Source organism: Mustela putorius, unplaced genomic scaffold, assembly GCF_011764305.1.
Source record: "Mustela putorius furo isolate JIRA1106 unplaced genomic scaffold, ASM1176430v1.1 tig00000242_pilon_pilon_pilon, whole genome shotgun sequence".
NCBI lineage: Eukaryota > Metazoa > Chordata > Mammalia > Carnivora > Mustelidae > Mustela > Mustela putorius.
Window position 1 is genome coordinate 938,326 of NW_025421325.1, and position 26,226 is coordinate 964,551.

A 26,226-nucleotide genomic window follows, 5' to 3' on the forward strand; every position below is an offset into this window, starting at 1 on the left:
TGACCAGGGACCCCACCTTCCTCTTCTGGGAGGGCCGTGCGGGAGCGTGAGACAGGAATCTGCTGGGTTTGGAGACTCCAAATGGGGCCATGCACCAGAGATAGAAGGGCTCAGTCACAGGCTGTGTGAGCACAGAACGTGCCTGGAGACCAGGGAGACAGGAGTGATTGACTGCTTTTCTCTGAGGGCACACTGAGGAGTGGGGCCCTGAGCTCTCCACTCCTACAGGGCTGGAGATTGGGAGGCCGCCATTTCTATTCCCATCCTCCAAATCTCTACAGGAAGTGTTCAGGGAACAAAAACTACTGAGAGCGAACCGGAGCAGTTTACTTAGCCTGGTCCCTGGGAAGGGCGGTGAAAGTCTGCCTTGGGCAGAGACATTTGAGAATCACTGCAACAGGTCCCTCCCACAGAAGATTAGCAAGAACATCCAGCCAAGATCAAGTTCACAGATCAACAAGAACTGAGGAATTCTGGAGAACTCCCCTCCAGAGCTAGGGGAAAGCAGCACAGAGAATTCATGGCTTTATCCCCAAGCCCTTTTAGTCTTGCAAAGTTAATTTTTTTTTTAATTTTATTTTTTTCTTATTCTATTTTAAAAAATTTTCCTTTTTCCTCTTTTGAGGTATTTTAACTCTTTATTTTAACTAACTTTTTAAAAAAACTTTAAAATTTTTCATTGTTACAGTCATATTTTATTCCTTCATTGTATTTAACCTTATTTTTTGTGTACATATAGCTTTTTTTCTTTAAAATTTTGGGATACAAGTTCTTCTAGTAGATCAAAATGTACCCTAAATTAGCACATGGCTTTGTTCTAGTCTCCAGCCTGATCACATTCTCCTCCCATTTTTTTTTCCTTTTCCACCCAACTTAACAATTCCTTTTTTAGAATCTTTTTTTTTATGATTTTTTTTTTACATATATATATATATATTTCTTTTCAGTGTTCCAGAATTCCTTGTTTATGCACCATATCCAGTGCCCATGCAGTACTTTGTAATTTTCATCTTTACAGTCATATTCCATCCCATCATTGTGTTTACCCTTATTTTTGGATATATATAAGTCTTTCTTTCCTTAAAGTTTTGGGAGCTAGTTTCTTCTAAGACACCAGAATACATCCAAGATCAAGTGGGTGGCTCTGTTCTATTCGCTAGTCCAATATATAAATTTTGTTAATTTTGTATTTTTCCCCCTTATTTCTCCCCTCCAGTTTTGGGTAACTTCTGATTTGGTTAGTGTATATTTTTCTGGGGTCCTTGCCACCCTTCTAGTATTTTACTCTCTCATTCATATACTCCTATCTGGATAAAATGACAAGGTGGAAAAACTCACCACAAAAAAAAGAACAAGAGGTAGTACCAACAGCTAGGAACCTAATCAATACAGACATTGGTAATATGTCAGAAATAGAGTTCAGAATGATGATTATCAGTGTGCCAGCTGGGCTTGAAAAAAGCATGGAAGATGTTCGTGAATCTTTCTAGAGAAATAAAAGAACTAAAATCTAACCAAGTTGAAATAAAAAAAGCTAATAATGAGGTGCAATAAAAAATGGAAACTCTTACTGCTAGAATAAATGAGGCAGAAGAGAGAATTAGTGATATAGAAGACCAAATGAAGGAGAATAAAGAAGCTGAGCAAAAGAGAAACAAACAACTACTTGACCACGTGGGGAGAATTTGAGAGATAAGTGATACCATAAGATGAAACAACATTAGAATAATTGTGATCCCAAAAGAAGAAGGAAGAGAAAGAAAGGCAGAAGGTATATTGCAGCAAATTATAGTAGAGAATTTCCCTAATATGGCAAAGGGAACAAGCATCAAAATCCAGGAGGCACAGGAACCCCACTCAAAATCAGTAAAAATAGGTCCACACCTCACCATCTAATAGTAAAACTTGTAAGTCTTAGTGACAAAGAGAAAATTCTGAAAGCAGCTGGGGACAAGAAGTCTGTAACATACAATGGTAGAAATATTAGATTAGCATCAGACTTATCCACAGAGATCTGGCAGGTCAGAAAGAACTGGCATGATATATTCAGAGCAGTAAATGAGAAAAATATGCAGCCAAGAATACTATATCCAGCCAGGCTATCACTGAAAATAGGAGAGAGAAAAAGCTTCCAGGACAAACAAAAATTAAAAGAATTTACAAACACCAGCCAGCCCTATAGGAAATATTGAAAGGGGTCCTCTAAGCAAAGAGAGAGCCTAAAAATAGTAAACCAGAAAGGAACAGAAACAATATATAATAACAGTCACCTTACAGGCAATACAATGGCACTAAATTCGTCTCTTTCAATACTTACCCTGAATGTAAATGGGCTAAATGCCCCAGTCAAAAGACACGGTAAAAAAACAAGACTGATTGATATGCTGTCTACAAGAAACTCATTTTAGACCCAAAGACAGATTTAAAGTGAGGAAAACAATTTACCATGCTTATGGACATCAGAAGAAAGCTGGGGTGGCAATCTTTATATCAGATAAATAAGATTTTAAGCCAAGGACTATAATAAGAGATAAGGAAGGACACTATATTTTACTTAAAGGGTCTGTCCAACAAGAAGATCTAACAATTGTAAATATTTATGCTTCTAACATGGGAGCAGCCAACTATATAAACAAATTAATAACAAAATCAAAGAAACACATTGACAATAATACAATAATAGTATGGGACTTTAACACCCCCCCCACACTGAAATGAACAGATCATCTAAGCAAAAGATCAACAAGGAAATAAAGGCCTTAAATGACACACTGGACCCGATGGACATCACAGATATATTCAGAAAATTCCATCCCAAAGCAACAGAATACACATTCTCCTATAGTGCACATGAAACATTCTCCAGAATAGATCACATCCTGGGTCACAAATCAGGTCTCAACTGGTACCAAAAGACTGGGATCATTCCCTGCATATTTTCAGACCACAATGCTCTGAAGCTAGAACTCAGTCACAAGAGGAAAGTCAGAAAGAACTCAAATACATGGAGGTTAAAGAGCATCCTTCTAAAGAATGAATGGGTCAAACCGGAAATTAAAGAAGAATTGAAAAAATTCGTGGAAACAAATGAAAATGAACAGACAACTGTTCAAAATCTTTGGGGCATAGCAAAGGCGGTCCTGAGAGAAAAGTATATAGCGATGCAAGCCTTTGTCAAGAAACAAGGATGGTCTAAAGTACACAACCTAACCCTACACCTAAAGAAGCTGGAGAAAGAACAGTAAAGAAAGCCTAAATCCAGCAGGAGAAGAGAAATAATAAAGATCAGAGCAGAAATCAATGAAATAGAAACCAAAAGAAGAGTAGACCAAATAAAAAGTAGGAGCTGGTTCCTTGAAAGAATTAATAAGATTGATAAACCCCTGGCCAGACTTATCAAAAAGAAAAGAGAAAGGACCCAAATAAATATAATCATGAATGAAAGAGGAGTGATCACAACCAACACCAAAGAAATACAAACAATTATAGAACATATGAGCAACTATACGCCAGCAGATTTGACAATCTGGAAGAAATGGATGCATTCCTGGAGATATATAAACTACCAAAACTGAACCAGGAAGAAACAGAAAACCTGAACAGACCCATAACCAGTAAGGAGATTGAAACAATCATCAAAAATCTCCCAACATCAGGAGCCCAAGGCCAGATGGCTTCCCAGGGGATTTCTACCAAACATTTAAAGAAGAATTAATACCTATTCTCCTGAAACTGTACCAAAAAATAGAAATGGAAGGAAAACTTCCAAACTCATTATAAGGCCAACATTACCTTGATCCCAAAACCAGATGAAGGCTCCATCAAAAAGGAGAATTACAGACCAATATCTTTGATGAACACGGATGCAAAAAGTCTCACCAAAATACTAGCCAATAAAATCCAACAGTACATTAAAAGGATTATTCACCATGACCCAAGTAGGATTTATTCCTGGGCTACAAGTTTGGTTCAACATCCATAAATCAATCAATGTGATACAACACATTAATAAAAAAAAACGAATAAGAACCATATGATACTAATAGATGCTGAAAAAGCATTTGACAAAGTACAGCATCCTTTCTTGATCAAAACTCTTCAAAGTGTAGGGATAGAGGGTATATACCTCAATATCATCAAAGCTATCTATGAAAAAACAACAGTGAATTTCATTCTCAATGGGGAAAAACTGAGAGCTTTTCCCCTAAGGTCAGGAACAGGGCAGGGATGTCCACTATCACCACTGCTATTCAGCATAGTACTGGAAGTTCTAGCCTCAGCAGTCAGATAACAACAACAACAACAAAAGGCATCTGAATTGACAAAGAAGAACTCAAACTCTCACTCTTTGCAGATGATATGATACTTTATGTGGAAAACCCAAAAGACTCCACTCCAAAACTGCTAGAATTCATATAGGAATTGAGTAAAATGTCAGGATATAAAGTCAATGTACAGAAATCAGTTGCATTTCTATACACAGACAGCAAGACAGAAGAAAGAGAAATTAAGGAGTTGATCCCATTTACAATTGCACCCAAAACCATAAGATACCTAGGAATAAAGCTAACCAAAGAGGCAAAGAATCTGTACTCAGAAAAATATAAACTACTCATGAAAGAGAGTGAGGAAGACACAAAGAAATGGAAAACCATTCCATTCTTATGGATTGGAAGAACAAATATTGTGAAAATGTCTGTGCTTCCTTTAGCAATCTACACATATAATGCAATCCCTATCAAAATACCATCAATTTTTTTCACAGAAATGGAACAAATAATCCTAAAATTTATTTGGAACCAGAAAAGACCCCCGAATAGCCAGAGGAATGTTGAAAAAGAAAGCCAGAGTTGGTGGCATCACAATTCCAGACTTGAAGTTCTATTACAAAGCTGTAATCATCAAGACAGTATGGTACTGGCCCCAAAACAGACACATAACTCAAGGGAAAAGAATGGAGAGCCCAGAAATGGACCCTCTACTCTGTGGTCAACTAATCTTTGACAAAGCATGAAAGAATGCTTGAAATGCTTGAAAAAAGAATTGCATGAAAGAATGTCCAATGGAAAAAAAGACAATCTCTTCAACAAATGGTTTTGGGAAAAATGGACAGCCACCTGCAGAAGAATGGAACTGAACCATTTCCTTGCACTACACACAAAAATAGACTCAAAATGGATGAAAGACCCTCAGTGTGAGACAGGAATCCATCAGAATTCTTGAGGAGAATACAGGCAACAACCTCTTCGACCTCAGTTGCAGCAACTTCTTCCTAGAAACATTGCCAAAGGCAAGGGAAGCAAGGGTAAAAATGAACTATTGGGACTTCATCCAGATCAAAAGCTTTTGCACAGCAAAGGAAACATTTAACAAAACCAAAAGTAGCTGACAGAATGGGAGAAGATATTCACAAATGACATATCAGATAAAGGGCTAGTGTCCAAAATCTATAAAGAACTTATCAAACTCAACACCCAAAGACCAAATAATCCAATGAAAAAATGGGCAGAAGACATGTACATACATTCTGCAAAGAAGACAGTCACTCAGCATCGGGGAAATAGAAATCAAAACCACAATGAGATGAAACCACCTCACACCAGTCAAAATAACTAAAACTAACAGGTCAGGAAGTGACATGTTGGGAAAGGATGCAGAGAAAGGGGAACCTTCCTACACTGTTGGTGGGAATGCAAGCTTGTTTACCACTCTGGAAAACAGTGTTGTGGTTCCTCAAAAAGTTGAAAATAGAGATACCTTATGACCCAGCAATCACACTACTGGGTATTTACCCTAAAGATACAAATGTAGTGATCTGAAGGGGCATGTGCACCTGAATGTTTATAGCAGCAATGTCCACAGTAGCCAAAGTATGGAAAGAACCTAGATGTCCATCAACAGATGAATGGATCAAGAAGATGTAGTATATATACACAATGGAATTATGCAGCCATCAAAAGAAATGAAATCTTGCCATTTGCAATGACGTGGATGGAACTAGAGGGTATTATGCTGAGCGAAATAAGTCAACCAGAGAAAGAATTATCATATGAATCTCTTTGATATGAGGAATTTGAGAGGCAGGGTAGGGGTTGTGGGGATAGGGAAGGAAAAAATGAAACAAGATGGGACCAGGAGGGAGACAAACCATAAGAGACTCTTAATCTCACAAAACAAACTGAGGGTTGCTGAGAGAGAGTAGGGAGAGGGTGGTTGGGTTATGGACATTGGGGTGGGTATGTGCTATGGTGAGCGCTGTGAAGTGTGTAAGCCTGATATGATAATTCACAGATCTGTACCCCTGGGGCAAACAGTACATTACATGTTAATAAAAACAATTTTATTTATTTATTAATAAAAATAATTTTAAAAAATTTATTTACACATATTTTTGAAAAGATACTTATATTGGATGCTCTTTCAGCACACTGCCATTTTAGAGTGGTTATATTCAAGATTAATTCTGAATAGGTAGATAAGAATAATGTAGACATTAATTTCTCATGCTTACATATTTTATAATAATGATTCATTTTATCATGGTATTGATAAGTCAAATCAGACAAAATGTGGAAGTAGTGCTAAGGAAACTTTTGCAATATTCAGTAATATTTCTTCCATGACAGTGACTTAGTACTTTTTATATTAGGCTCTGATTTTATGGAATCATACGGATTTGCATGAATGATTCTTTTTATCTCTCATACATTAGTTTTGCTTCTTCAGTGAACAATATTGGGAGTGTGTAAGGCACTCTTGGATTCGGACATCATAGTGAGAAACTATGTTTGCTCCTGTCCTTTGTTGCTTTTTCACTTTGGAGTCTGTATTTTTAGAAATGTTACCATATTATTTCTGTGTATGTATTCATTTTACTCAGGATATCTGTTCAGATTTCCAACTGGGAAATTATGAAACTTGATTTTTCGGGAGGCATTTTCTACCTAATATTTAGTAGGTGAAGAAAACGAGACAACAAAGTTTAATATGCATTTTAGGATGGTCGCTTGGGTTTGTTTAACTCCCCTACCTCTTGCCTTCCTTAAACATGTCACATTGAACTTTACTGTACAAAAAAATGTTTCCAGTTTTCTGTTCCTTTATATTAGCATAATTAGTTTGGTGTTTCTCAAAACAGATCAGATGCCTTTTACAAATAACTGTGGTGCCAGAGTCAAGATCACTTGTTTTGATGGTTGGTAGCACAGTGGTTTTTAATGCAGTCTCTTGATCTCATACAAATATCCCTGCTCTCTTGTGTTCCCATTATCCATTCTTTGTCCCTCTTCTCTCTGATTCCTGGGAGTCCCAAATCCTCACCTCATTCTGCTGTTCTTGGGTGAGCTCAGGATAGATAATACTGCCATTCTCTGTATTCATTAGTGCGTTTTCCCTTCTGTCCTCATTGTGATGTGCAGAAGAGAACCACTGCATGGAAAGTGTGAGATTCAATGTTTGAGAATCATGAAATCTAATAAATCAGTATTTTTTTCTGATTTTTTGAAAAGTATTGCCTTCAGAGATTTGTTCTGTAAAAGTGATCTTCAGAGATGTTAACCAAGCCTTTGATAACTATTGCCTAACTGCTAGGCAGTGTTTAGAAGTTTAAATGCTGATCGATCTTACATAAATAGCTGGATATGGGGATGATCTTTCTGTCTGTCCTACCTCTATGATTTTACAACCTGCCTTTCTTCTCCCCCTCCCCTTTTTTCCGCTTGGTGAAAGCAGGGAGAGTATTGCAGATTTTCTTAATTCTTCCTTATTTGCATCAACATTAGAAGAATGACATATCTGAAAAAAATGTTATTGGTCTATGCCCAGTCTTCTTTTTGAAGACCTTAAAATTTCTTCTACTCTCCAGTTGATAAATTACTAAAAGAGTCTTCTTTTTGGAAACTCGGGATTTACTCTGATTCAGGAATCATGTTTTCGCCATACCCATCTTTCTGTAGTTCTAAGTACAGGTAGGTCATTGCTTTGCTAAGCAAACCTCCCCTTTTTGTATGTATGAGTGATTCCATCTCCTTTTGTGTTGACTTTTTATTTCCTTTGAACATCTGTTTCCTCCTATCATCACATCATCTTTCCCCTGAGGTCCTTGCCATTCTTTAAAGTTTTCCATGCGTGATATCATTAACTTTTATGTTCTTCCAATTTGATAGCTGTGTTTTCAGTGTTGCCAAAGAGTGCCCCTTCATACTCGGTAAAAGACAAACCCAGTGACAGCTAAATTCCATCTGTCTCTCAAGGTTTCACCCCTCCAGGAAGCCTTCACTGAATTATGGCAACATTCCATTTTCTGATCAGCATTAGCGATTCATGTCTATATTAATCATATACCTTTTTGGTCATGCATAATTGTATATTGTTCTTGAATTACTTCATGGGTCTTGTCTCCTTAGTGAGATCTGTAAGCTCTTGGGAGGTAGAGACTGTCTTGTATTTCTTATGTGTATGATACCTAGCACAGTTCTGGACAAATATAGATGATAGGCACTTAGTGAATAGTTGAATTGAACTGAGGAAATTTGTAGACCTTGTTTATTCTTAACACTAGCCTATTGTACATTCATTCATTATGATTCCAGGTATCTCCATTATCTGTCCTTTAGATTGATTTTTTTGTGTGTGGCATCAAAGGAGGTCTCTACTTGAGATCTAGAAATGTATGTTCTCTTGTGAACTCCATTCAGTTACTCCCCCCCTTTTCAATAGTTTTTTATTTTCCTTTTTTCATGTTTCTTTTAATACCTTACTGCCCTTTTCATTTCACCTACCTACTAACATAGATTTCACTTCTGTCTGTTCTTCTGAATTGTGGAGACCTAATCCCTGGTCATTACAAAGCCAGGGTCTAGTTTATAGCAAGCCCTATGACATATTGCAGCCTTGCCAGTGCTGAGTGCCTGCTGTTTTTGGCTTTAATACTGCTTTTGCTTGAAGGATCAGAAACTTAGTCTAGTTTCTGAAATCCTTATTTTTGACTAAATGTGCTAGATAATAGAATTGTAGTTCTAACATGTGCCCCCTTTGTTGATGTTTATTAAGTGTTGACTAGGTGGTGGTTTTTCCCCAGCTCACCCTACCATTTTCATCCTAACACTCTCCACATCAGTGTCTTTGTAGGACATTTTAAATCCCTCTATATGCAATAGTTGCTTATTCAAGTGCTTACATTTCTGCCATTCCAGTTGATGGTGGTAGTTGGGGGCCAAGCACCAAAGGCTATCCGAAGTGTGGAATGCTATGACTTTAAAGAAGAGCGATGGCACCAAGTAGCAGAATTACCTTCCAGGAGATGTAGGGCAGGTAAGCATGATGCATTGTGGTCATTTCTCTGCTGTTGCATCATTGGGAGCTTCACTCTGTCTTATTTTATTAATTAGAAGACTCTTTACTAGAAAAGCTTTGATTAAAATAGGTATGTCATGAATATGATATGCCCCAAGATATGCCCCAAGACATTGTTGGGGAAAGCCTTCAGTCTTCATCTTTGCATACCTTTCTGATTCTCTAGTAGAAGATGGCATAGCTAGCAATTTGCTGGATATTTTCGTGGTTACCTTTCCTCAAATGTTGAGAAATAATTCTTTAGGTTGGGACCCTTTGTTCTAAGAGATTCCTGACTTTGCTATATAATGCGCAGTTAGTTGCCTTCTTCCAGGCATGCATTTTATAAACATTTGTTGAAATAGACTTTATTTAGCCAAAACTGTAAGCAGAAAGGCAGTTGTAAACCCGTAAGGGTTCTTCAAACAAACTCCATAATTCATGGCTCCCATAGCAAATGGAATGTAGTACTTTAGCAGTTTATCTTGGTTACTTGGTGATGGTTACATAGCAGCATAGTTATCTCATTCTTTAAGAGCTGTTTAATATTTGGGGGTGGGTCTGGATGTAGTATAGTTGTTGCTAATTTTTGTTGAACATTAAAATTGTTTTTAATCTTGCATTATAAACAGTGCTACAATGAATCCCTGACACTTACATCATTAAGTACATATGCCAATATATTTTAGTGGTGTAAAACTCTAGAGCTTAATCAGGATACCCTGATTCAAAGGGTATCCTAAGAGCAAACACCAATTATTACTACCACAAATAGTAAAATATGAAGGTACCCATTTCCCTACATTCCCAACACCACCTTGGATTAAATATTTTGAGTTTTGCCACTCTGGTAGATGGAAAATATTATCTCATCTTACCTTGTACTTCCTTTATTATGAGGAGAGCTCAACATCTTTCTGAATTGTCAGTTTATGATTTTTGCCATTTTTTGTTATTTCACTGGTTTGACATAATATGGTAAGGAAAGTATCATTTTTGTTTGTCATATGTGGTGTGAATATTTATTTGTATTAATCTTTTCTTTTTTGATTTTACTTGTGTTATTTTCACCACATAAAATATTTGCCATTTTATGAAATTCTGTACATCAAGGTTTGCCTTTGGATTTAAGGATTCATTGTGTAGAAAGGGCTTACTCAAAACTATTTGTGTTAGTGTGTATATACGTGTTTTTTATTTAAGTCAAAAAATTATTTAAAAAAACAAATTATTTTTAAGCTTTTTATGTTGAAATAATTTTACACTTAGGAATTGCAAAGATACTATGAAGTGTTCTGATATATTCATTTCTTAATGTTAATATATTATACAACTGATATGATTTGCAAAACTAAGGAATTAGCATTGGTACATTACTATTTAAACTAAACTACAGACTTCATATTTTATGAATTTTTTTATTAATGTCCTTATTCTGTTTCAGAAACCCATATTGCATTTGTCATATTTTCTTAGTCTCTTCTGATCTGTGATAGCTCTGTAGTCTTTCCTTATCTTTCATGCCCTTAATTCCTTGGTTAGGTGTTCTGAAGAATGTCTCTCACTTTGATGTTGTCTCATGATTAGATGGAGATTATCATGATTATCTCTGGTGATGTTAACCTCAGTCACTTGGTTAAGGTGGTGTCTGCTAGGTTTCTCCCCTAAAACAAAATTATATTTTAAAATACGAATTTTTGTAGTATTTGCAGAATTTTAATTTTTATATCCACATCAGAAACATCTAGACTTTATTTTGAAGATGTAGAATTAGTTTTTTTTAATGGTAGCCAGTTCGAAGATTTTTTATTGGCCAATTCAGCTTTTCCCATTCATTTGAAATGCTGCCTTTATCATATACTAAGTTTCTACATTTATTTGGTTTTATTCCTAATATTCAGTCCTGTTCCATTGACTCATCTTGTCTATTTATGCTTCAAAATAGAGCAGTTATCATTATAATTATTATACTTTATAATTTGTTTTAAGATACGATGGGACTAGTTACATGACTGGTGATAGGACTTGCTGCTTCTTCAGATTTTTAACATTTTCTTCATATGGTTCTGATGTTTCTTGGCAAGGTCATTCTTTGATATTTTTTTCTTTATTGTTACTGTTGGAGTCTTTCCTGATATTTATAACTGGTTTCTCATTTCATATCTGATTCCTGATTCAATTTCCTTTTTATTGCATCATAACTCATTAGACTAGGTTCATTCCAAAGTGTATTTTTCATGCGTAAATTTTACCTTCATTGTGCCCTCGTGAAAGGCACAATGTGCCTCCCCACCCACTTCAGACTGGAGTTGATGCCCTTTAACTGTGGAATTCTGGCCAAATTACTCAAACTTTTGGGGGCTTCCCTGTAACTTTAGGGAGTATCAGTTCTTTTAGTTCACCCCCTCTCCACCCAGAGTGTTTGGACTCAATACGTCGTTTTCTTCCTTATCACCTGAAATACCCTAGCACTTGCTAAGCATATTGTATATCTCTGAGACATGATTTTTGTTTTGTTTGGAGAGAAAAGAAAATGAACACTGCAGTGGTCCAGATTCCCACAGTGAACACTCCCCAGCGTTCCTCATGATTCATACTGCCTGCTCTGTTCCCTCATAGGAGAAATACCACATTTTCTTTATCAAGGGCACACAGGAAATCCAGGGGTTACTCTTCATCATTCATTAGTTCTCTGTGTACTTAAATTGTCTGTTGCCCACAGCTCTCCTCAAATCCTTGAGATTTGCAGGAAAGTAACTTGAGTATTCATTTCCTCATCGAACCAGGGACTGAAAAGTCATTCCTTTCCCCGACAGAGAGCTGCCAACACAGGCAGTTTCATTTGAACTGTAAAGAGTCTTCATGCCATAGGAAGGACTGCACATCCATACATATTTTGGGAGCTGGGGAATCAAGCACCACAGGCTAAGACAGTCGGGGTTCGTGGTCTGTGCCTTGCCTGATGACATCATATGGAACATTGAGCTGATCAGCACTTTGGACTGCTGATTCCTGGTCTCCCAGCTGGATTCAGAGAACTGTCACGCACTGTGCCTGCCCCAAGCTGAGCCGTGACAGAAGCACTACAGAATTGAAGACCAGTAAAACTTGGAACAGTGTATAGTGATGAAAATTCAGACTGTGCGAGATTTACTAACCTCAAATGCGTATCTAGGTGCAATTTGCTCTGGGGGGTTCAGGAGCTAGAGGTAATCTCTTCAGGCTAAAGTAGTTCGAGAGAACGTGGAACTTTCACTGGGACTTGAAACTTGAAGAAAGCAGAATGGGTGGTAAGAGGAGCTGCTCAGATCAGGACAACCACAGGAAAAAGCTTAGAGAAGTGAGAAAGTGATTCAACCCAGAGGCTAGCAACTTGGCTTCTCCATCCAGGGATTCCCTAACCTCTCATTAGCCCAGGGTCAGCAAACTTTTTACCGTACCAGAAAATAAGTACTTCAGGCTTTGTGGGTTATATGGTCTCTGTCACAGCTCAAGTGCCACTGCAGTGTGAAAGCAGTCCTAGACACTACATAAATGAATGGGTGGGGCTGTGTTCCAGTGAGACTTTATGGGTGTAGAAATTTGCATTTCGTGTAATTTTTCCTGTGTCACAAAATACTTGTTTTCTTTTGGTTGTTTTTCACCAATTAAAAAATGTAAAAACCACTCCTGGCTCATAGTTTCTACACAGCCCCTGATTTAGCTCATTAACATGATAAACTGGCAGTACATTATGCAAATTGAGAATAAACATATAGAGTGGAAGATCCAAAATTGAAAGGTGTGGGAGCTGTATACAGGTTTAAGCAGTTGGCAAATATTGCCTCAGTATTTAAGTCTGTAAATAAATATTTGAAAAAGCCAAGAGTCAAAATAATGCCTCAGCCCACACCACTGCATTTTTTAATAATCTTGGAAAGGAGGACAATATAGTGCTTAGATATTCTTGCTAATGAATAGAGTTCTATTTAGTTGGTGTTCTCCTAAGAGCAGTTTGTTTTCTGACAACAGCTGTGGACTTAGGGGGACGCAGCCTTAAGATAGTGGGGTTGTCTGGCTGCATACTCATAGTTAACTGCTGGATTTCTTTGGCAGGGATGGTCTACATGGCTGGGCTTGTTTTTGCTGTCGGTGGCTTTAATGGCTCTTTGAGAGTCCGCACTGTAGATTCCTATGACCCCGTGAAAGATCAGTGGACCAGCGTTGCAAACATGCGGGACCGCAGAAGCACTTTGGGAGCTGCTGTACTGAATGGATTGTTGTATGCTGTGGGAGGCTTTGATGGCAGCACAGGTAGCTTTCTTTTGGTCTTTTCTATCTTGTATTAAAATTAACATAGCAGGAGCGCCTGGGTGGCTCAGTGGGTTAAAGCTTCTGCTTTCGGCTCGGGTCATGATCCCAGAGTCCTGGGATCGAGCCCCACATCAGGCTCCGCATCAGGCTCTCTGCTCAGCAGGGAGCCTGCTTCCCTTCCTCTCTCTCTCTGCCTGCCTCTCTGACTACTTGTGATCTCTGTCTGTCAAATAAATAAATAAAATCTAAAAAAAAAAAAATTAACATAGCAATCATGTTTAGGGAATAAATTGTGGCAAATTTAGTTGGAGACTTTTGAGTGTTTTAACAGGTATTATGAAGGTAAGTTTAAAAGCTCCCGTCAAGAGTTCTTTTAAGGGGTGCATGGGTGGTTCAGTCAGTTAAGCATCTGCCTTGGGCTCAGGTTATGATCCTGGGTCCTCGGATCAAGTTCCGCATTGGGCTCCCTGCTCAGCTTCTCCCTCTCCCTCTGTGCTCACGTACTCTCTTTCTCAAATAAATAAATAAATATTTTTTTAAGAGTTCTTTTAAATAGTGGAAGAGTACTTAAGTCTATAAATTTTCTTCTTTATGCGTATCACTGTCCTCTTACCATGTTTAAAAAGCTAAGAAGTGTCAGTAGCTTGGATAGGAGCCCTGGGGAAAAAAGGTTAGTCCTATGTATCATGTAATTGCTGTTTACATTCCACCATTTTCCTCTTTTAATTTAGACCAATTTAACATACCTGAAGTACTTTTCCCTAGTAATATATGTAAAGGAACAGTTACCTTACTTTTTTTTGTTAGAGGAGGAAATGAAGAGCATTGTGCTTTATTACAGGTTTATCATCTGTGGAAGCATATAATATAAAGTCTAATGAGTGGTTTCACGTGGCTCCAATGAACACGAGGAGGAGCAGCGTGGGTGTCGGTGTTGTCGGAGGTGGGTGCTGATAGTTGTTTCAGGTGAATTTTTCCAGGCACGTATGACTTTTTGATTGCTAAGAGTGATCCTTCCAATAATCTGAACACCAGTTTTCTCAGTGGGCAAGCACATGATCATTTAAACAAGGAAAGGAAGAGCCGCTGTAAAATTTTATCATTTTTTAAAAATTGGCTTGTGTATATAAACTAAACTGTGGAAGCCCTTGTTCTCCAGTCCTCCTTTTTCTCCTTCTGTCCTCTTTTTCATCCCATTCTTTTTTTTTTCTCTCTCTCTCTCTGTGTTTGTAACCTATATAAAACTGTTAACTGCTCTCAATTCAGTTGTTAAGGGAACAAATCAGAGGACATATGTGCAAAATTTTATTGCTGGAGAAAGGCTGTTTCACATTTAGGAGGATGGGTTGCCACAATTATTTATATCCTACCTTGTCCACCGAAAGAGCTTAAGAAAGGTTGTAACTATTATTTTTTGGTGCAATTTTTTTAAATTTTAAATCTCCCTTGGCAGATTTGTGGGTTCTCACTCCTTCCCCACTATTGGTATAATTCTTTGTACTTTTTTTTAGAACAGCTTTATTGCAATATAATTCACATACCATACAATTCACCCATTTAAAGTGTACATTTCAATGTGCACACATCACAATTCATTTTAGAACATTTTTATTCCCCCAAGCAGCAGCCCCACTTCCCTTAGCTGTCACCCCCATCTCCCCAGCTCTCAGCAGCCACTAATCTACTTTGTCTATGTATAAATTTCCCACTAATGGACATTTCATATTAATGAAATAATACAGTATGTGCTCTTTTGTGATTGGCTTCTTTGATTTAAAGTAATGTTTTTTGGGGTTCATCTGTGTTGTAGCATTTACCAGTACCTCATTTCTTTTTATCGCCAAATAATATTTCACTGTATACTGGTATTAATTTTTGATTTAACTTTTTTTCCCATTTTACTAAGATTACCAAGGTATTTGTTTCCCACGATATTGTTTCCTTACCAAATGTTATCCAAAGATGCATGAATGTACGTTATTTTTCAGATTTGTTGATGAAAATTTTAAGTTAATATCATCAGAGATGCCCTGCAGAGCTTCATAATGTAGTTTTATAATGCCTTTGGTCACCACTAGGGAGTATCTTTATAGTTTATAAAAATAATAAAAGAGAAACTGCTATTGTAGAGGAAAATACTTAATGCCTTGAAGAAATAGCTTTTGATGATTCTGGCTTTCTTTGTGATTCCATGTTTAGGTTTGCTCTATGCCGTAGGGGGTTATGATGGAGCTTCACGTCAATGTCTTAGCACAGTAGAATGCTATAATGCTACAACAAACGAGTGGTCATATATAGCAGAAATGAGTACCAGACGGAGCGGAGCCGGTATGTAGGCAACTCATTTAGATTAAAACATGAAAATGATGGGAATGAATTAATAAACAAGTGAAATGATTCATTGGCTGCTTTTTATATTACCAGAAAATATATTGCATATCCTGATTTTAATGACACTGTTAAATCTCCTTTGAATTAGGCAGGTAGGTGGATAGCTATATTTAAATATCACTTTGTACAATTCCTAAGTACTATATTAAAGGCACTTGTATCACTTAATTATTTATATTATTTGGCATTCTTTGAGTTTTTGTTCTTAGTTCTTACTGAACTTCATAATCAAGTCTCTTCATATCCATTTCTTACAAGTTTTATCCTTTAATACTGGTTTGCTTTTACTGTGAAAGTTGTTTTTCAGAAGCATTATATTAAAGGACTTCCCTCTTTGTGTTTCACCCTCATACTATTTTTATTGTATTCGACATGCCTTTTTTAGAATAGTAGTTCTTACTGAGATTCTCATTTGTCAGACCAATTCATTTCCATTTTTTGTGTGCTTTAATATTGACTTACTTTTAAAATCATTTGAATAAAACCTAGGATCTTATAAATTTGTCACTTTTACTCTACTATAGTTTGGTTCTTTGTGTTTTATAGGTGTTGGTGTGTTAAACAACTTACTGTATGCTGTTGGGGGTCATGATGGTCCTTTAGTACGAAAAAGTGTTGAAGTGTATGATCCCACCACCAATACATGGAGACAGGTTGCAGATATGAACATGTGCAGAAGAAATGCAGGTATCTGTCTAGCTTACAATTATGGAATTTATATTGATTTGTATTCGGAGTTTTACTAGCATTGCTGTATATTTTCATTCTTCTTTTACTGGTTTGGGTTTCCTAGTAGATTAGCTCTTTAAAATGAAACATATAGTAATCTTATATAGTGAATGCCTAGCTTAGTGGCTACTTTTTGGTGATAATGTAGACTAAATCAGAGGAAGAGCCCTCTATATTTGATGCTTAAATTCATTCATTCTTACCACAGATATTTTTGAGTGTATACATACATATCATGTATTGTGTACTGGAGTTCCAGTCCTCAAGAGTTTATCTGGTTGAGTATTTGTATGAGGTAAAAAGCTAGTAGTTTATCTGAATCTGAAGAAGCTAACCCTAATTTAATATAGTTCATGATTTCTGAAATTGGAAAAGCTAAAACAACATCAACAATAAGTAATTTTTTAAAAGATTGATTTATTTTATTTTATTTTTTTAAAGATTTTATTTATTTATTTGCCAGACAGAGATCACAAGTAGGCAGAGAGGCAGGCAGAGAGAGAGGAAGGGAAGCAGGCTCCCTGCTGAGCAGAGAGCCCGATGTGGGGCTCGATCCCAGGACCCTGAAGTCATGACCTGAGCTGAAGGCAGAGGCTCAACACACTGAGCCACCCAGGCACCCTGCCACCCCCCCCCCCAAATGCTCTTCTTAATCTCTCTTTATTTTAAAAAAATTTCTAATTAAGTTGTGTGATTATGAAGGGAGACTAGTATATGGGACTACAAGCACCTTTCCCATCATCTAGTCAGTTGTATTTGGTGAGATACCAAAAATCTCTTAGTTATAGATAATCCAGAACCATGGTAAGACCCACAAATCTGGGCCCTAAGTAGAATAAGTGCTTGACCCCAATACATATCAGGTTAGAAAAGCCACAGTAATATGTACCTGTGCCTTGCATTCTGAGCTTTCATTATTTTCCTAAACACTGGAATAGTCTGATTTTTTTCCCCTGCTACCTGTTTTATTGTTTCCAAATCAAAATTAGCTCATTTCTTCTAGCTAAAAGAATAAGGCAGTAAATTGTATATGTAGAACTATCATCCTGCTCTTGCTTTTTAAACAGCTGAACTATATTAAACTTTGCTTTTGCTTCTTGTCAAGAAATTCACATTTGCTTCTTGTTAAGAAATTAGAATAGTAACAAAACTGAATTTGAGTAGCGAAAATCCATTCCATTTGCACAGAAGATACTACTGCTGGGGCGCCTGGGTGGCTCAGTCAGTTAAGCGTCTGCCTCTGGCACAGGTCATGATTTCAGGGTCCTAGGATTGAGCCCCACACTGAGCCCCACATCGGGTCCTCTGCTCCTCTGCCACTTCCCCTGCTTGTGCTCTCTAATAAATAAAATCTTTAACAAAAAGAAAAAAGATACTATTGGTAGAGTACTTTTAAATGTTATATAGAGATTTGGACTCATTATTTTGTTATGTTAAAAATCTACAAGCAGGGCGCCTGGGTGGCTCAGTTAAGTGACTGCCTTTGGCTCAGGTTTTGATCCTGGAGTCTCAGAATAGAGTCCCCCATCAGGCTTCCTGCTTGGCGGAGTCTGCTTCTCCCTCTGACCCTCCCTCTTCTCATGCTCTCTCTCGCTTTCTCTCATTCTCTCTCTCAAATAAATAAAACCTTTAAAAAAAAATCTACAAGTTGGGATGCCTGGGTGGCTCAGTTGGTTAAGCAGCTGCCTTCGGCTCAGGTCATGATCCCAGCATCCTGGGATCGAGTCCCACATCAGGCTCCTTGCTCGGCAGGGAGTCTGCTTCTCCCTCTGCCTGTGTTCACACTCTCTCTCTCTCTGACAAATAAATTAAAAAAAAAAAAAATCTACAAGCATCTGTTAATTAGGTTAGCAAAACCATCTACAAAACTACAGAAACCAGTGTGTGAACAACATCCTCTGGTCGTTGTGATGCTCTCTAGTACCAGTTAGTTCTGAACCTTGTTTAAAATTATTAAAAGTATGCTTTTAAAGTATATATTAAAATAAAGAGCTTTTACAAGTTTACTTTTTAACTCAGTTTTCTTTGTAAAAATTTATACTTAGAAAACAGTTGCCTAGGTATGCAAAAAAGTATGTAAGAGGGATTCTTGTTCATTGCAACATTACTATAAGAGCAAAAAAAACTGAAAATAGGCTCAGGGGGTTAAGCCTCTGCCTTCAGCTCAGGTCATGATCTCAGGGTCCTGGGATCGAGCCCCACATCGGGCTCTCTGCTCAGCAGGGAGCCTGCTTCCCCCTCTTGCTCTGCCTGCTGCTCTGTCTACTTGGGATCTCTCTCTCTCTCTCTGTCAGATAAATAAATAAAAAATCTTAAAAAAATAAAAAAACTGAAAATAACTTAATATCTATCAGCAAAAGACAATCATGTTATGGTATTATAAATGGAATATTATGCAGCCATTAAACATTATGTAGATCTATATTAACTTAGGGAAATGTCCAAGGTACGTTGTTTGGGGGTGGGTGCGTAATAAAGCAGTGTGTGTAGTATAAGCAACTTTAAGGTTAAAGAAAAGAAGTATCTGAGTATATATGCATAGATAAGAGTCAGCAAAAGTAGTGATCAGAATTTCAATGGTCATTATTCTAATTAGTACAGAATTAGAGGTGATCTTTTTTTATATGTACTTTTCTAGATATTTTGAATTTTTACAAAAAAATGAGTTATTTTAGTAATAATGAAATAAATAATGCTTTCTCTCCTTATAGGAGATAAAGTAACCATTCAGTATCATTTCTGAATTCATATCATTTAGTGGTCATATAAAACAACTACTGCATAAATGGAAGAAGTTGGAGCTCGGAAGTGGTATTAGACTATAGATACAAAGGGAATTGTTTTCATGTTCACCACTTTCTCTTCTTAACCCTTTTCAAGGAAATAAGGGTCTTTGGACCACCTCACCAAATACATAAAGGAATATGTATATTTACACAGATTTTTAAAATAACTGTTTTTTCTCTGCATAATTTTTTTAAAGGAGTTTGTGCAGTTAATGGTCTGTTATATGTAGTTGGCGGGGATGATGGTTCCTGTAACCTGGCATCTGTAGAATATTATAATCCAACGACTGATAAATGGACAGTTGTGTCATCTTGTATGAGCACAGGGAGAAGTTACGCAGGTAATAAATGTCCGATTTTCTTACAGTCTTCTTACAGTCTTCTATTAGATGGAAAAAATACATCATCATGATTTTTATATTATGAATATTCTAAGGAGAATTTTCTCAAAGTTTATTTCTTATTCCCTATTGGATGTATATATTCTAAAATAAAGCATTGGTATTGTTTTGTCATTCTGCAGTCATTTGAATTCAAAATCCCAAAACTTTCTAGTGCAGAATCATATAATAAAACTTAATGTGGCTAAAATCTGTATGCATAGAGTGGAGTTCATTATGTGGCAAGGCTTTCATTACTCAGATAGCCAAGAAATATGACCACTACAGCATCTCCCCTGGCAGGGTGCCATGTGATAGTACTGTAGTGAAACTGTGGAGTGATTTTTCTTAGTTACACATGACCCTGGGTGAATTATAAAATACCATTTTTGGTCCATTCTCTTAGTAAGAGAAATAGTAATAATCTTTAATCAATATAATGATGAGTCTTTACAGTTGTATGTTACATATTATTCTAATGATAGATATATGTATATTGACTTAAATTCTAATATTTATTCTAATATTTACCCAGGAGTGGAGAGAAAAGAATTTATATTAATTAGCCATCATTGTTGTTCATGTATCATCCAAAACAACACCTAACAGAAGAACTATATATAGTAGGCTCCCAGAATAATATGGCTCAAAATTAGGTGAAATTTTTAATAACTTTTTATTGAGATATAACTGATACAGAATAGTGTATACTTAAATTGTACAAGTTTATTAATTTTGACATACGTATATACCTGTGAACCCATCAGTCACAATCAAGATAATGACAGTATCCATCACCCCACAAAGTTTCTTGTATCCCTTTGAGTATTAAGTGGATTTTGATATTTTCTAAGAAAAATTATTTTCTCTTAATTATAACCATAAAGAGCAAAAAAGTAGTTCTGGATTAAGTAGTCTGATGTAGTTCTGGTCCATAACTAAGTAGAGATCTCACTGTCATTTAGATTAAATGATAGCAGTATTCAAGTTGAGGAAAGATCTTGAAAACACACTGATTCATTCAGTCCCTATTGTTTCAATAATAAAGAATTCACTCTTTTCTCAGAGGTACAGAATGATGCCTATGACCATCTGTTCTCTTTCTTTCTTTGCTCAGGCGTCACAGTTATTGATAAACCATTATGAGCCAGAAGGACATTTTTGGCGTATTTACACATGAAAAGCAGGCTTCACCACGTATTTATGAAGCGACTCAGAGTCTAGCACTTCTCCACTTGTGGCTGCTCTTTAAGTCTCAGCAGAAGATCAGATCGGCTGCCTTAATAGGCCTCAGATACTGAAGATTATTTTTGGTAGAAGTACTGCATAGGGTTTTTCTGCAATGAGCAGCAGCTTACTGAATTTTAATAAGAAACCAGGACTACAGTACTTATTCTGTGGTCTTTAGACAACAGTTGCTTTCTTACAGACTAGTTCTTACCAACCTCAAATGACTATGGATTATTTTGTGAAGGATGATAAAGTAATGTGTGTTCTTGTAAAATTAAATTTTATCTTAATTCCTTCTCTTGAAAATCGGTATACACAGGAACTGAAAAATCTTTGAAAAGGTATTAAAATCTGTGTAAGTATACAAACTTGCTGAGGGATAAAACTGTTTGCTTTTATAAAATATCTTTGATTACATGAGTATAATAAATTGTGTGCATATAAATGTGTGTCTATATGCTTTCCTTTAAATATGTTTGAAAAGATGTTTGAAACTTGATTATACTATTTATAATTGGCACAGTACTTTGAATTATGCCAGTACTACATTGTAAAACAGAGTTGTATTTTTTGATATTTAACAATGCTTAACACTTTAAAATGCCACTTCTGAGGAATGAACATGGTGTAACACACTTGAATATGTGTGATGCCAAACTTTTTTAAATAAAATATAAATTATGCTTATTTATTATTTCCTTTAGTTTAATCTTGGTCATGTTTTGGTGTGTATTTTTAATTTTTTTCTTAAAGTAACACTTTGGCATGAACATTACTGCAGGTTTTTGATGAATATAATGAATGTATGGAATTCAGCTGAATTTGCATGGTCTTAAGAATTTTTTCTGTGTGTATAAATTTAGCTGCTATTAACAGAAGAGAGAACTTTCTGTGAGTAGCCATGTGTGTTGATCAAATACAGTTTTTCTGGGATCTTCAATTAATCTCACTTTAAAATGACCAAAACATGTCTTTCTTGAATATCTTTGAATAAAAGTTTGTATATTATTTGTTTCACATTGTCCTTGATTTTTATCTATTTAGTTTCATATTAAGAAAGTTGTCTGTTTTTTTTTTTTAATTTGCATTTTCTAACTTAACAAATCAGCATTTTTAACTTGTTGCCAAAAGAACGTAAAAGGCAAGTCTGTTATCAGTAAGTGAAGTCATTGAAAATTGTAATCCAAGAAAAAGTTATCTCAGCCATCAGGGAAAAGTCTTGCAAGTATTGGTGAAATTTCGAGTTTTTATATTCCTCTGTCCCTACTATGAGAACAAGATAGATGACAATGAAACAAATAGCAAAGGACCAAAAAGTAAGTCAAAGAAAAAATACCCACTCTAGAGCAACTGAGACATAAATTGTGGTTTTGATACAAATCAAAGGAATTGAAGGAATTAGAGCTTGTCCATTGGGATGGACAGCTTAGGTTGTGGATCCCTGAGAGGGTGCAGAGGGGAGGGAAGGAGAATGAGGAGAAAAGTGTGATGGGATGCAGTGGCTATGCCTCAGAAGAGAATTTAAAAGGTTAGCATGAAAAGAAGTTGAGCCAGAACAATCGATAATCAAGAGCAAGAATTAGACCTATGATAAAATTTCCATTTAGTTTAGTACAGAGTACTGAAATTTAAACATAGAACCATATTTAATACTTACTTGAACTTTTAATTATAAATGGAAACATAAAGAATTTAATCAGAAAAAGAAAGAGCCTCTGCTTACCTTATGAAAGAATGAATTCCTGCATTAGTGTGGCTCCAAGCACATCCAATGTCAACAAACATGCTGAAGATCTAATTAACTGTTTTCAGCGGCATCAAGGAAAATGTGTGTCAGTATCTTCCTAGTCACTTCCAAACACTGATATTCCATGAAACCTCTGTGAATTATCAATTAAGATTTATCTAAAAAATAAATTAAGCTTTTCCTGAAATGCAATCTATTAAGGTAGCAAAGTCTTAGATATTAGCGTGTCAAGTATCTCTTTGTTTTTACTTGCTTTGAAGCTTTAATAGCTAGACTGTAAAGTAGTTTGCCAAGGTTTGTCAGTAGGTAGATTCGTAACTCGGTCTTCAGAGGCTTTGGATATACCCTGCTCCCCCACACCCCTCTGTCCAGTTTGGAATGCCCCCTTTAAAAAGGGGGGGGGCATATAAAAGCATTCTTGGCTTATTCTATTATTGTACGAGAAAGACCATAAGTTAAGGCAGAGAGGCGTTTCAGAAATCCTGTCAAGAAAACAGTACCAGGTTCAAGTGGAGCTCAAGGCTAGATTTGGGTACCTGCATTATGAAGCAACTCTGCTGCCTGCTTTGCTTGGATATGTGCCTTGTTGGCCAAAAGCACTGGTGGCTATGGTTAAGGTGGATGATACATATACTGCTGGAAGACTTTGACTTCCCTTCCTTTCCCTTGTGCACTCCGGCGTATGATTCCTAGTTTTTGTTATCCTCCCTCATAGCATGAAGACCTGAGTATTTATAATCTCAGCTACTGATGGGTTGTGAAATTACTCCTTTAATAGATACAAGGACAGCATAATATTACACAGTGATGGCTAAACAAGCCTGCCTCTTGTTTCCGTTTGGTATTGAGCAAACTGCCTCCTGCTGACTTGTATGGCAGCCAGTGTCTCATTTTGGAGAGGAGTTCACATGGGAGAGTGGAATCATGCTTTGAATCAAGACTCTGAGGTTCCAGCCTTGCTTTATGGCTCCAAAGAAAAAAGCAGTGTGTGTACTGGAAAATCCAAGGGCATAAGAACAAGAAGGCTCTGCATTTGCATCCCCCTCTATTAGCTGCTAGCTGTGACTTTAAATATGTTATTTAACCTCTGCCTCTTATCTTTCTGCTCTAAAATGGCAGTGTAGTGTCTGTGTCACAAGGTTATTGTAGAATTTGAAAGAAATGATATATGTGAATATGCCTGGAATACAGAGGACCCTCAATAAATTACCATTTTTGTTAACATTCTCTGAACCTCCTATTTCTTTATTGTACGGAAATAAGTGAGTTGAGCTGCCCTATCTGTATTTCCTTTCTAAATGTCTAAGATTTAAAATAGTAATTTGACCCCTCCAATACATACACCTGCTCTAATTCAGAAAATACATCTACTGTGTAGGCCTTCAAGTCTGAAATGATAACCAACATTTTCTGAGCACTTCCTGTATTCCAGGTACTATGCACGTGGCCTTACCTACATACTATTTACCATCATAACAAACTCATTTTTTTTAAGGTTTTATTTATTCATTTGACAGAGATCACAAGTATGCAGAGAGGCAGGCAGAGAGAGAGGGGGAAGCAGGCTCCCTGCCGAGCAGAGAGCCTGATGCTGGGCTCGATCCCAGAACCCTGGGATCATGACCTGAGCCAAAAGCAGAGGCCTTAACCCACTGAGCCACCCTGGTGCCCCCATAACAAACTCTTTTACAGAGGTACTAGATAAAACTTAGCACAGAAGTTAGCACACTGCTAATGGACAAAACCTGGTAAATCTGACCCATGGTGCATATTTTTTAACAGTACTGGAGAAAACGCAACAGGTTTGAGCAGATGAAGAGCGGACTGCACATGCAGTTACACCTACAACCTCAGCCAGTAAGAGGGGGAGCTCTCGAGCTGGTGAGGGGCTGGGCCACTGTACTCCTGCATGGACCAGACTGACCAGACCAGCTGTGGACTCCCGCTGCCCCCTGGAAAGGGGGTGTAGCAGTGGGGAGAGGTGGCGCTTTCTGCCAACACTCAGTAACTGAGCCCCTGCTTCAGTCCTGAAGAAGGGGACCTGAGTGGTGCACCACAACATCCACTCCAGGACACCACTCTTCAGATCCCATTTAATTTGATTTGACCCCACTGTAATGATACTTTACAGAGATGTCTTTGTCAGACATGGGACAGTTAGATGGGAGGGTAGAAGTCACTGAAGCTAAGGAGAGGCATTCCTCAAGAGGGAGCTTCCTCAGGCAGATTATACCTGAACTGATAGGTGATGGGTAGGGGAGGAGATGGCTGATGATTTCAGGCAGAAAACCAGTTTGAGCATAGCCCTGAGAGAAACAACAGCATCCCGTTTTCCTGAACCACTGAGTAGCAGTGCCTTCAACTAGACCAAATTGGTGCCTTTGTGCGAACTTTTAGGACACACCCTTAAGCAGAAATTCGTGTCTTCTTACACCGTCTGTACAGGCTACCCTTATTCCCTGTACATTAGTATTTTAGTGTTGAGAGACGGCTAAGATGAGGCCAGGGCAGTAGACAAGTTGCAAGGCAAGTGTGTTAAATCCTCTGTGCCCCGCCCCCGCCAGCCCCCTAGCCCCCCCCCTCCCCCGGCCCCCGGTATTCTGGAGCTCCCCGTTCCCCTGGGGGTTTCAACGCCTGGGCGTTCTGGCAGCCCACGCACTACTGACCAGGTCAAGGCCTTAACCCCCCCTCAGGGGAACAGCCATCTGCCATCTGTTAGGTCAAATCATTTTCTAAACTTTTACTAGCTTCCGCTGTTCTCACCTGCAAAATGGGGTAATGATAACTAACTCTCTAGATGATCGCAGGAGATATACTGCATGGGAAATTCTCCATCTTCCATATATATATGGGTTTATTAAAGGTTACTGGGGCTGGGGAAACAGGGAAGGAGAATGATCTAAATCCAAGGTACGCCAAAGAAAGGCGGAGCTATCTGTAAACACAGAACAGTCAAAACCGCATTTGTCCTATTCTCTTTCCAGGTTCTGGCGAGGCGACTGCTACACAAATCGCATCTCAAAGTCACGGGGAGGACGAGCTGGTACCCTCTTACCCCGCCAGGGGTGGCGCGGCGGGAACCACGGAGGAACACCGGTTGCCAAGGCAACTCCCTGCGGCGGCCCCCACGTAGCCGCCGTCCGTTTCCACCCCCTCACGCCGTCACGCGTCCTCGCGCTTCCCCGCCTCCAGGCGCGCTGCGGCGCTGGCTACTGGCTAGACGTCTCGGTCTCACTATCCTCACTCCATCCGCGGAGCCAATGGCTGGGATCGCCAGGGGTTCGTTCACGCGAGTCAGACGATGCCTGCAATACCGAGGACCAATCACAGTGCTGAG

General features: G+C 37.8%; 1 protein-coding gene across 2 annotated transcripts in view; it reads left to right on the forward strand.

Annotated features, from left to right (window-relative positions):
* The window catches only part of KLHL2 (kelch like family member 2), a 106,343-nt gene extending 84,184 nt beyond the window's left edge, over positions 1-22,159 (forward strand). For both annotated transcript variants that reach the window (XM_045078281.1, XM_045078282.1), the window contains 7 exons: positions 9,195-9,312; positions 13,429-13,626; positions 14,468-14,569; positions 15,826-15,954; positions 16,564-16,704; positions 19,730-19,873; positions 21,030-22,159. In XM_045078281.1, coding sequence (XP_044934216.1) covers positions 9,195-9,312; positions 13,429-13,626; positions 14,468-14,569; positions 15,826-15,954; positions 16,564-16,704; positions 19,730-19,873; positions 21,030-21,058 — 861 coding nt within the window. In that variant the 3' untranslated portion in view covers positions 21,059-22,159. The remainder of the gene's footprint in view (positions 1-9,194; positions 9,313-13,428; positions 13,627-14,467; positions 14,570-15,825; positions 15,955-16,563; positions 16,705-19,729; positions 19,874-21,029) is intronic.
* The last annotated feature ends 4,067 nt before the right edge of the window (positions 22,160-26,226 follow it).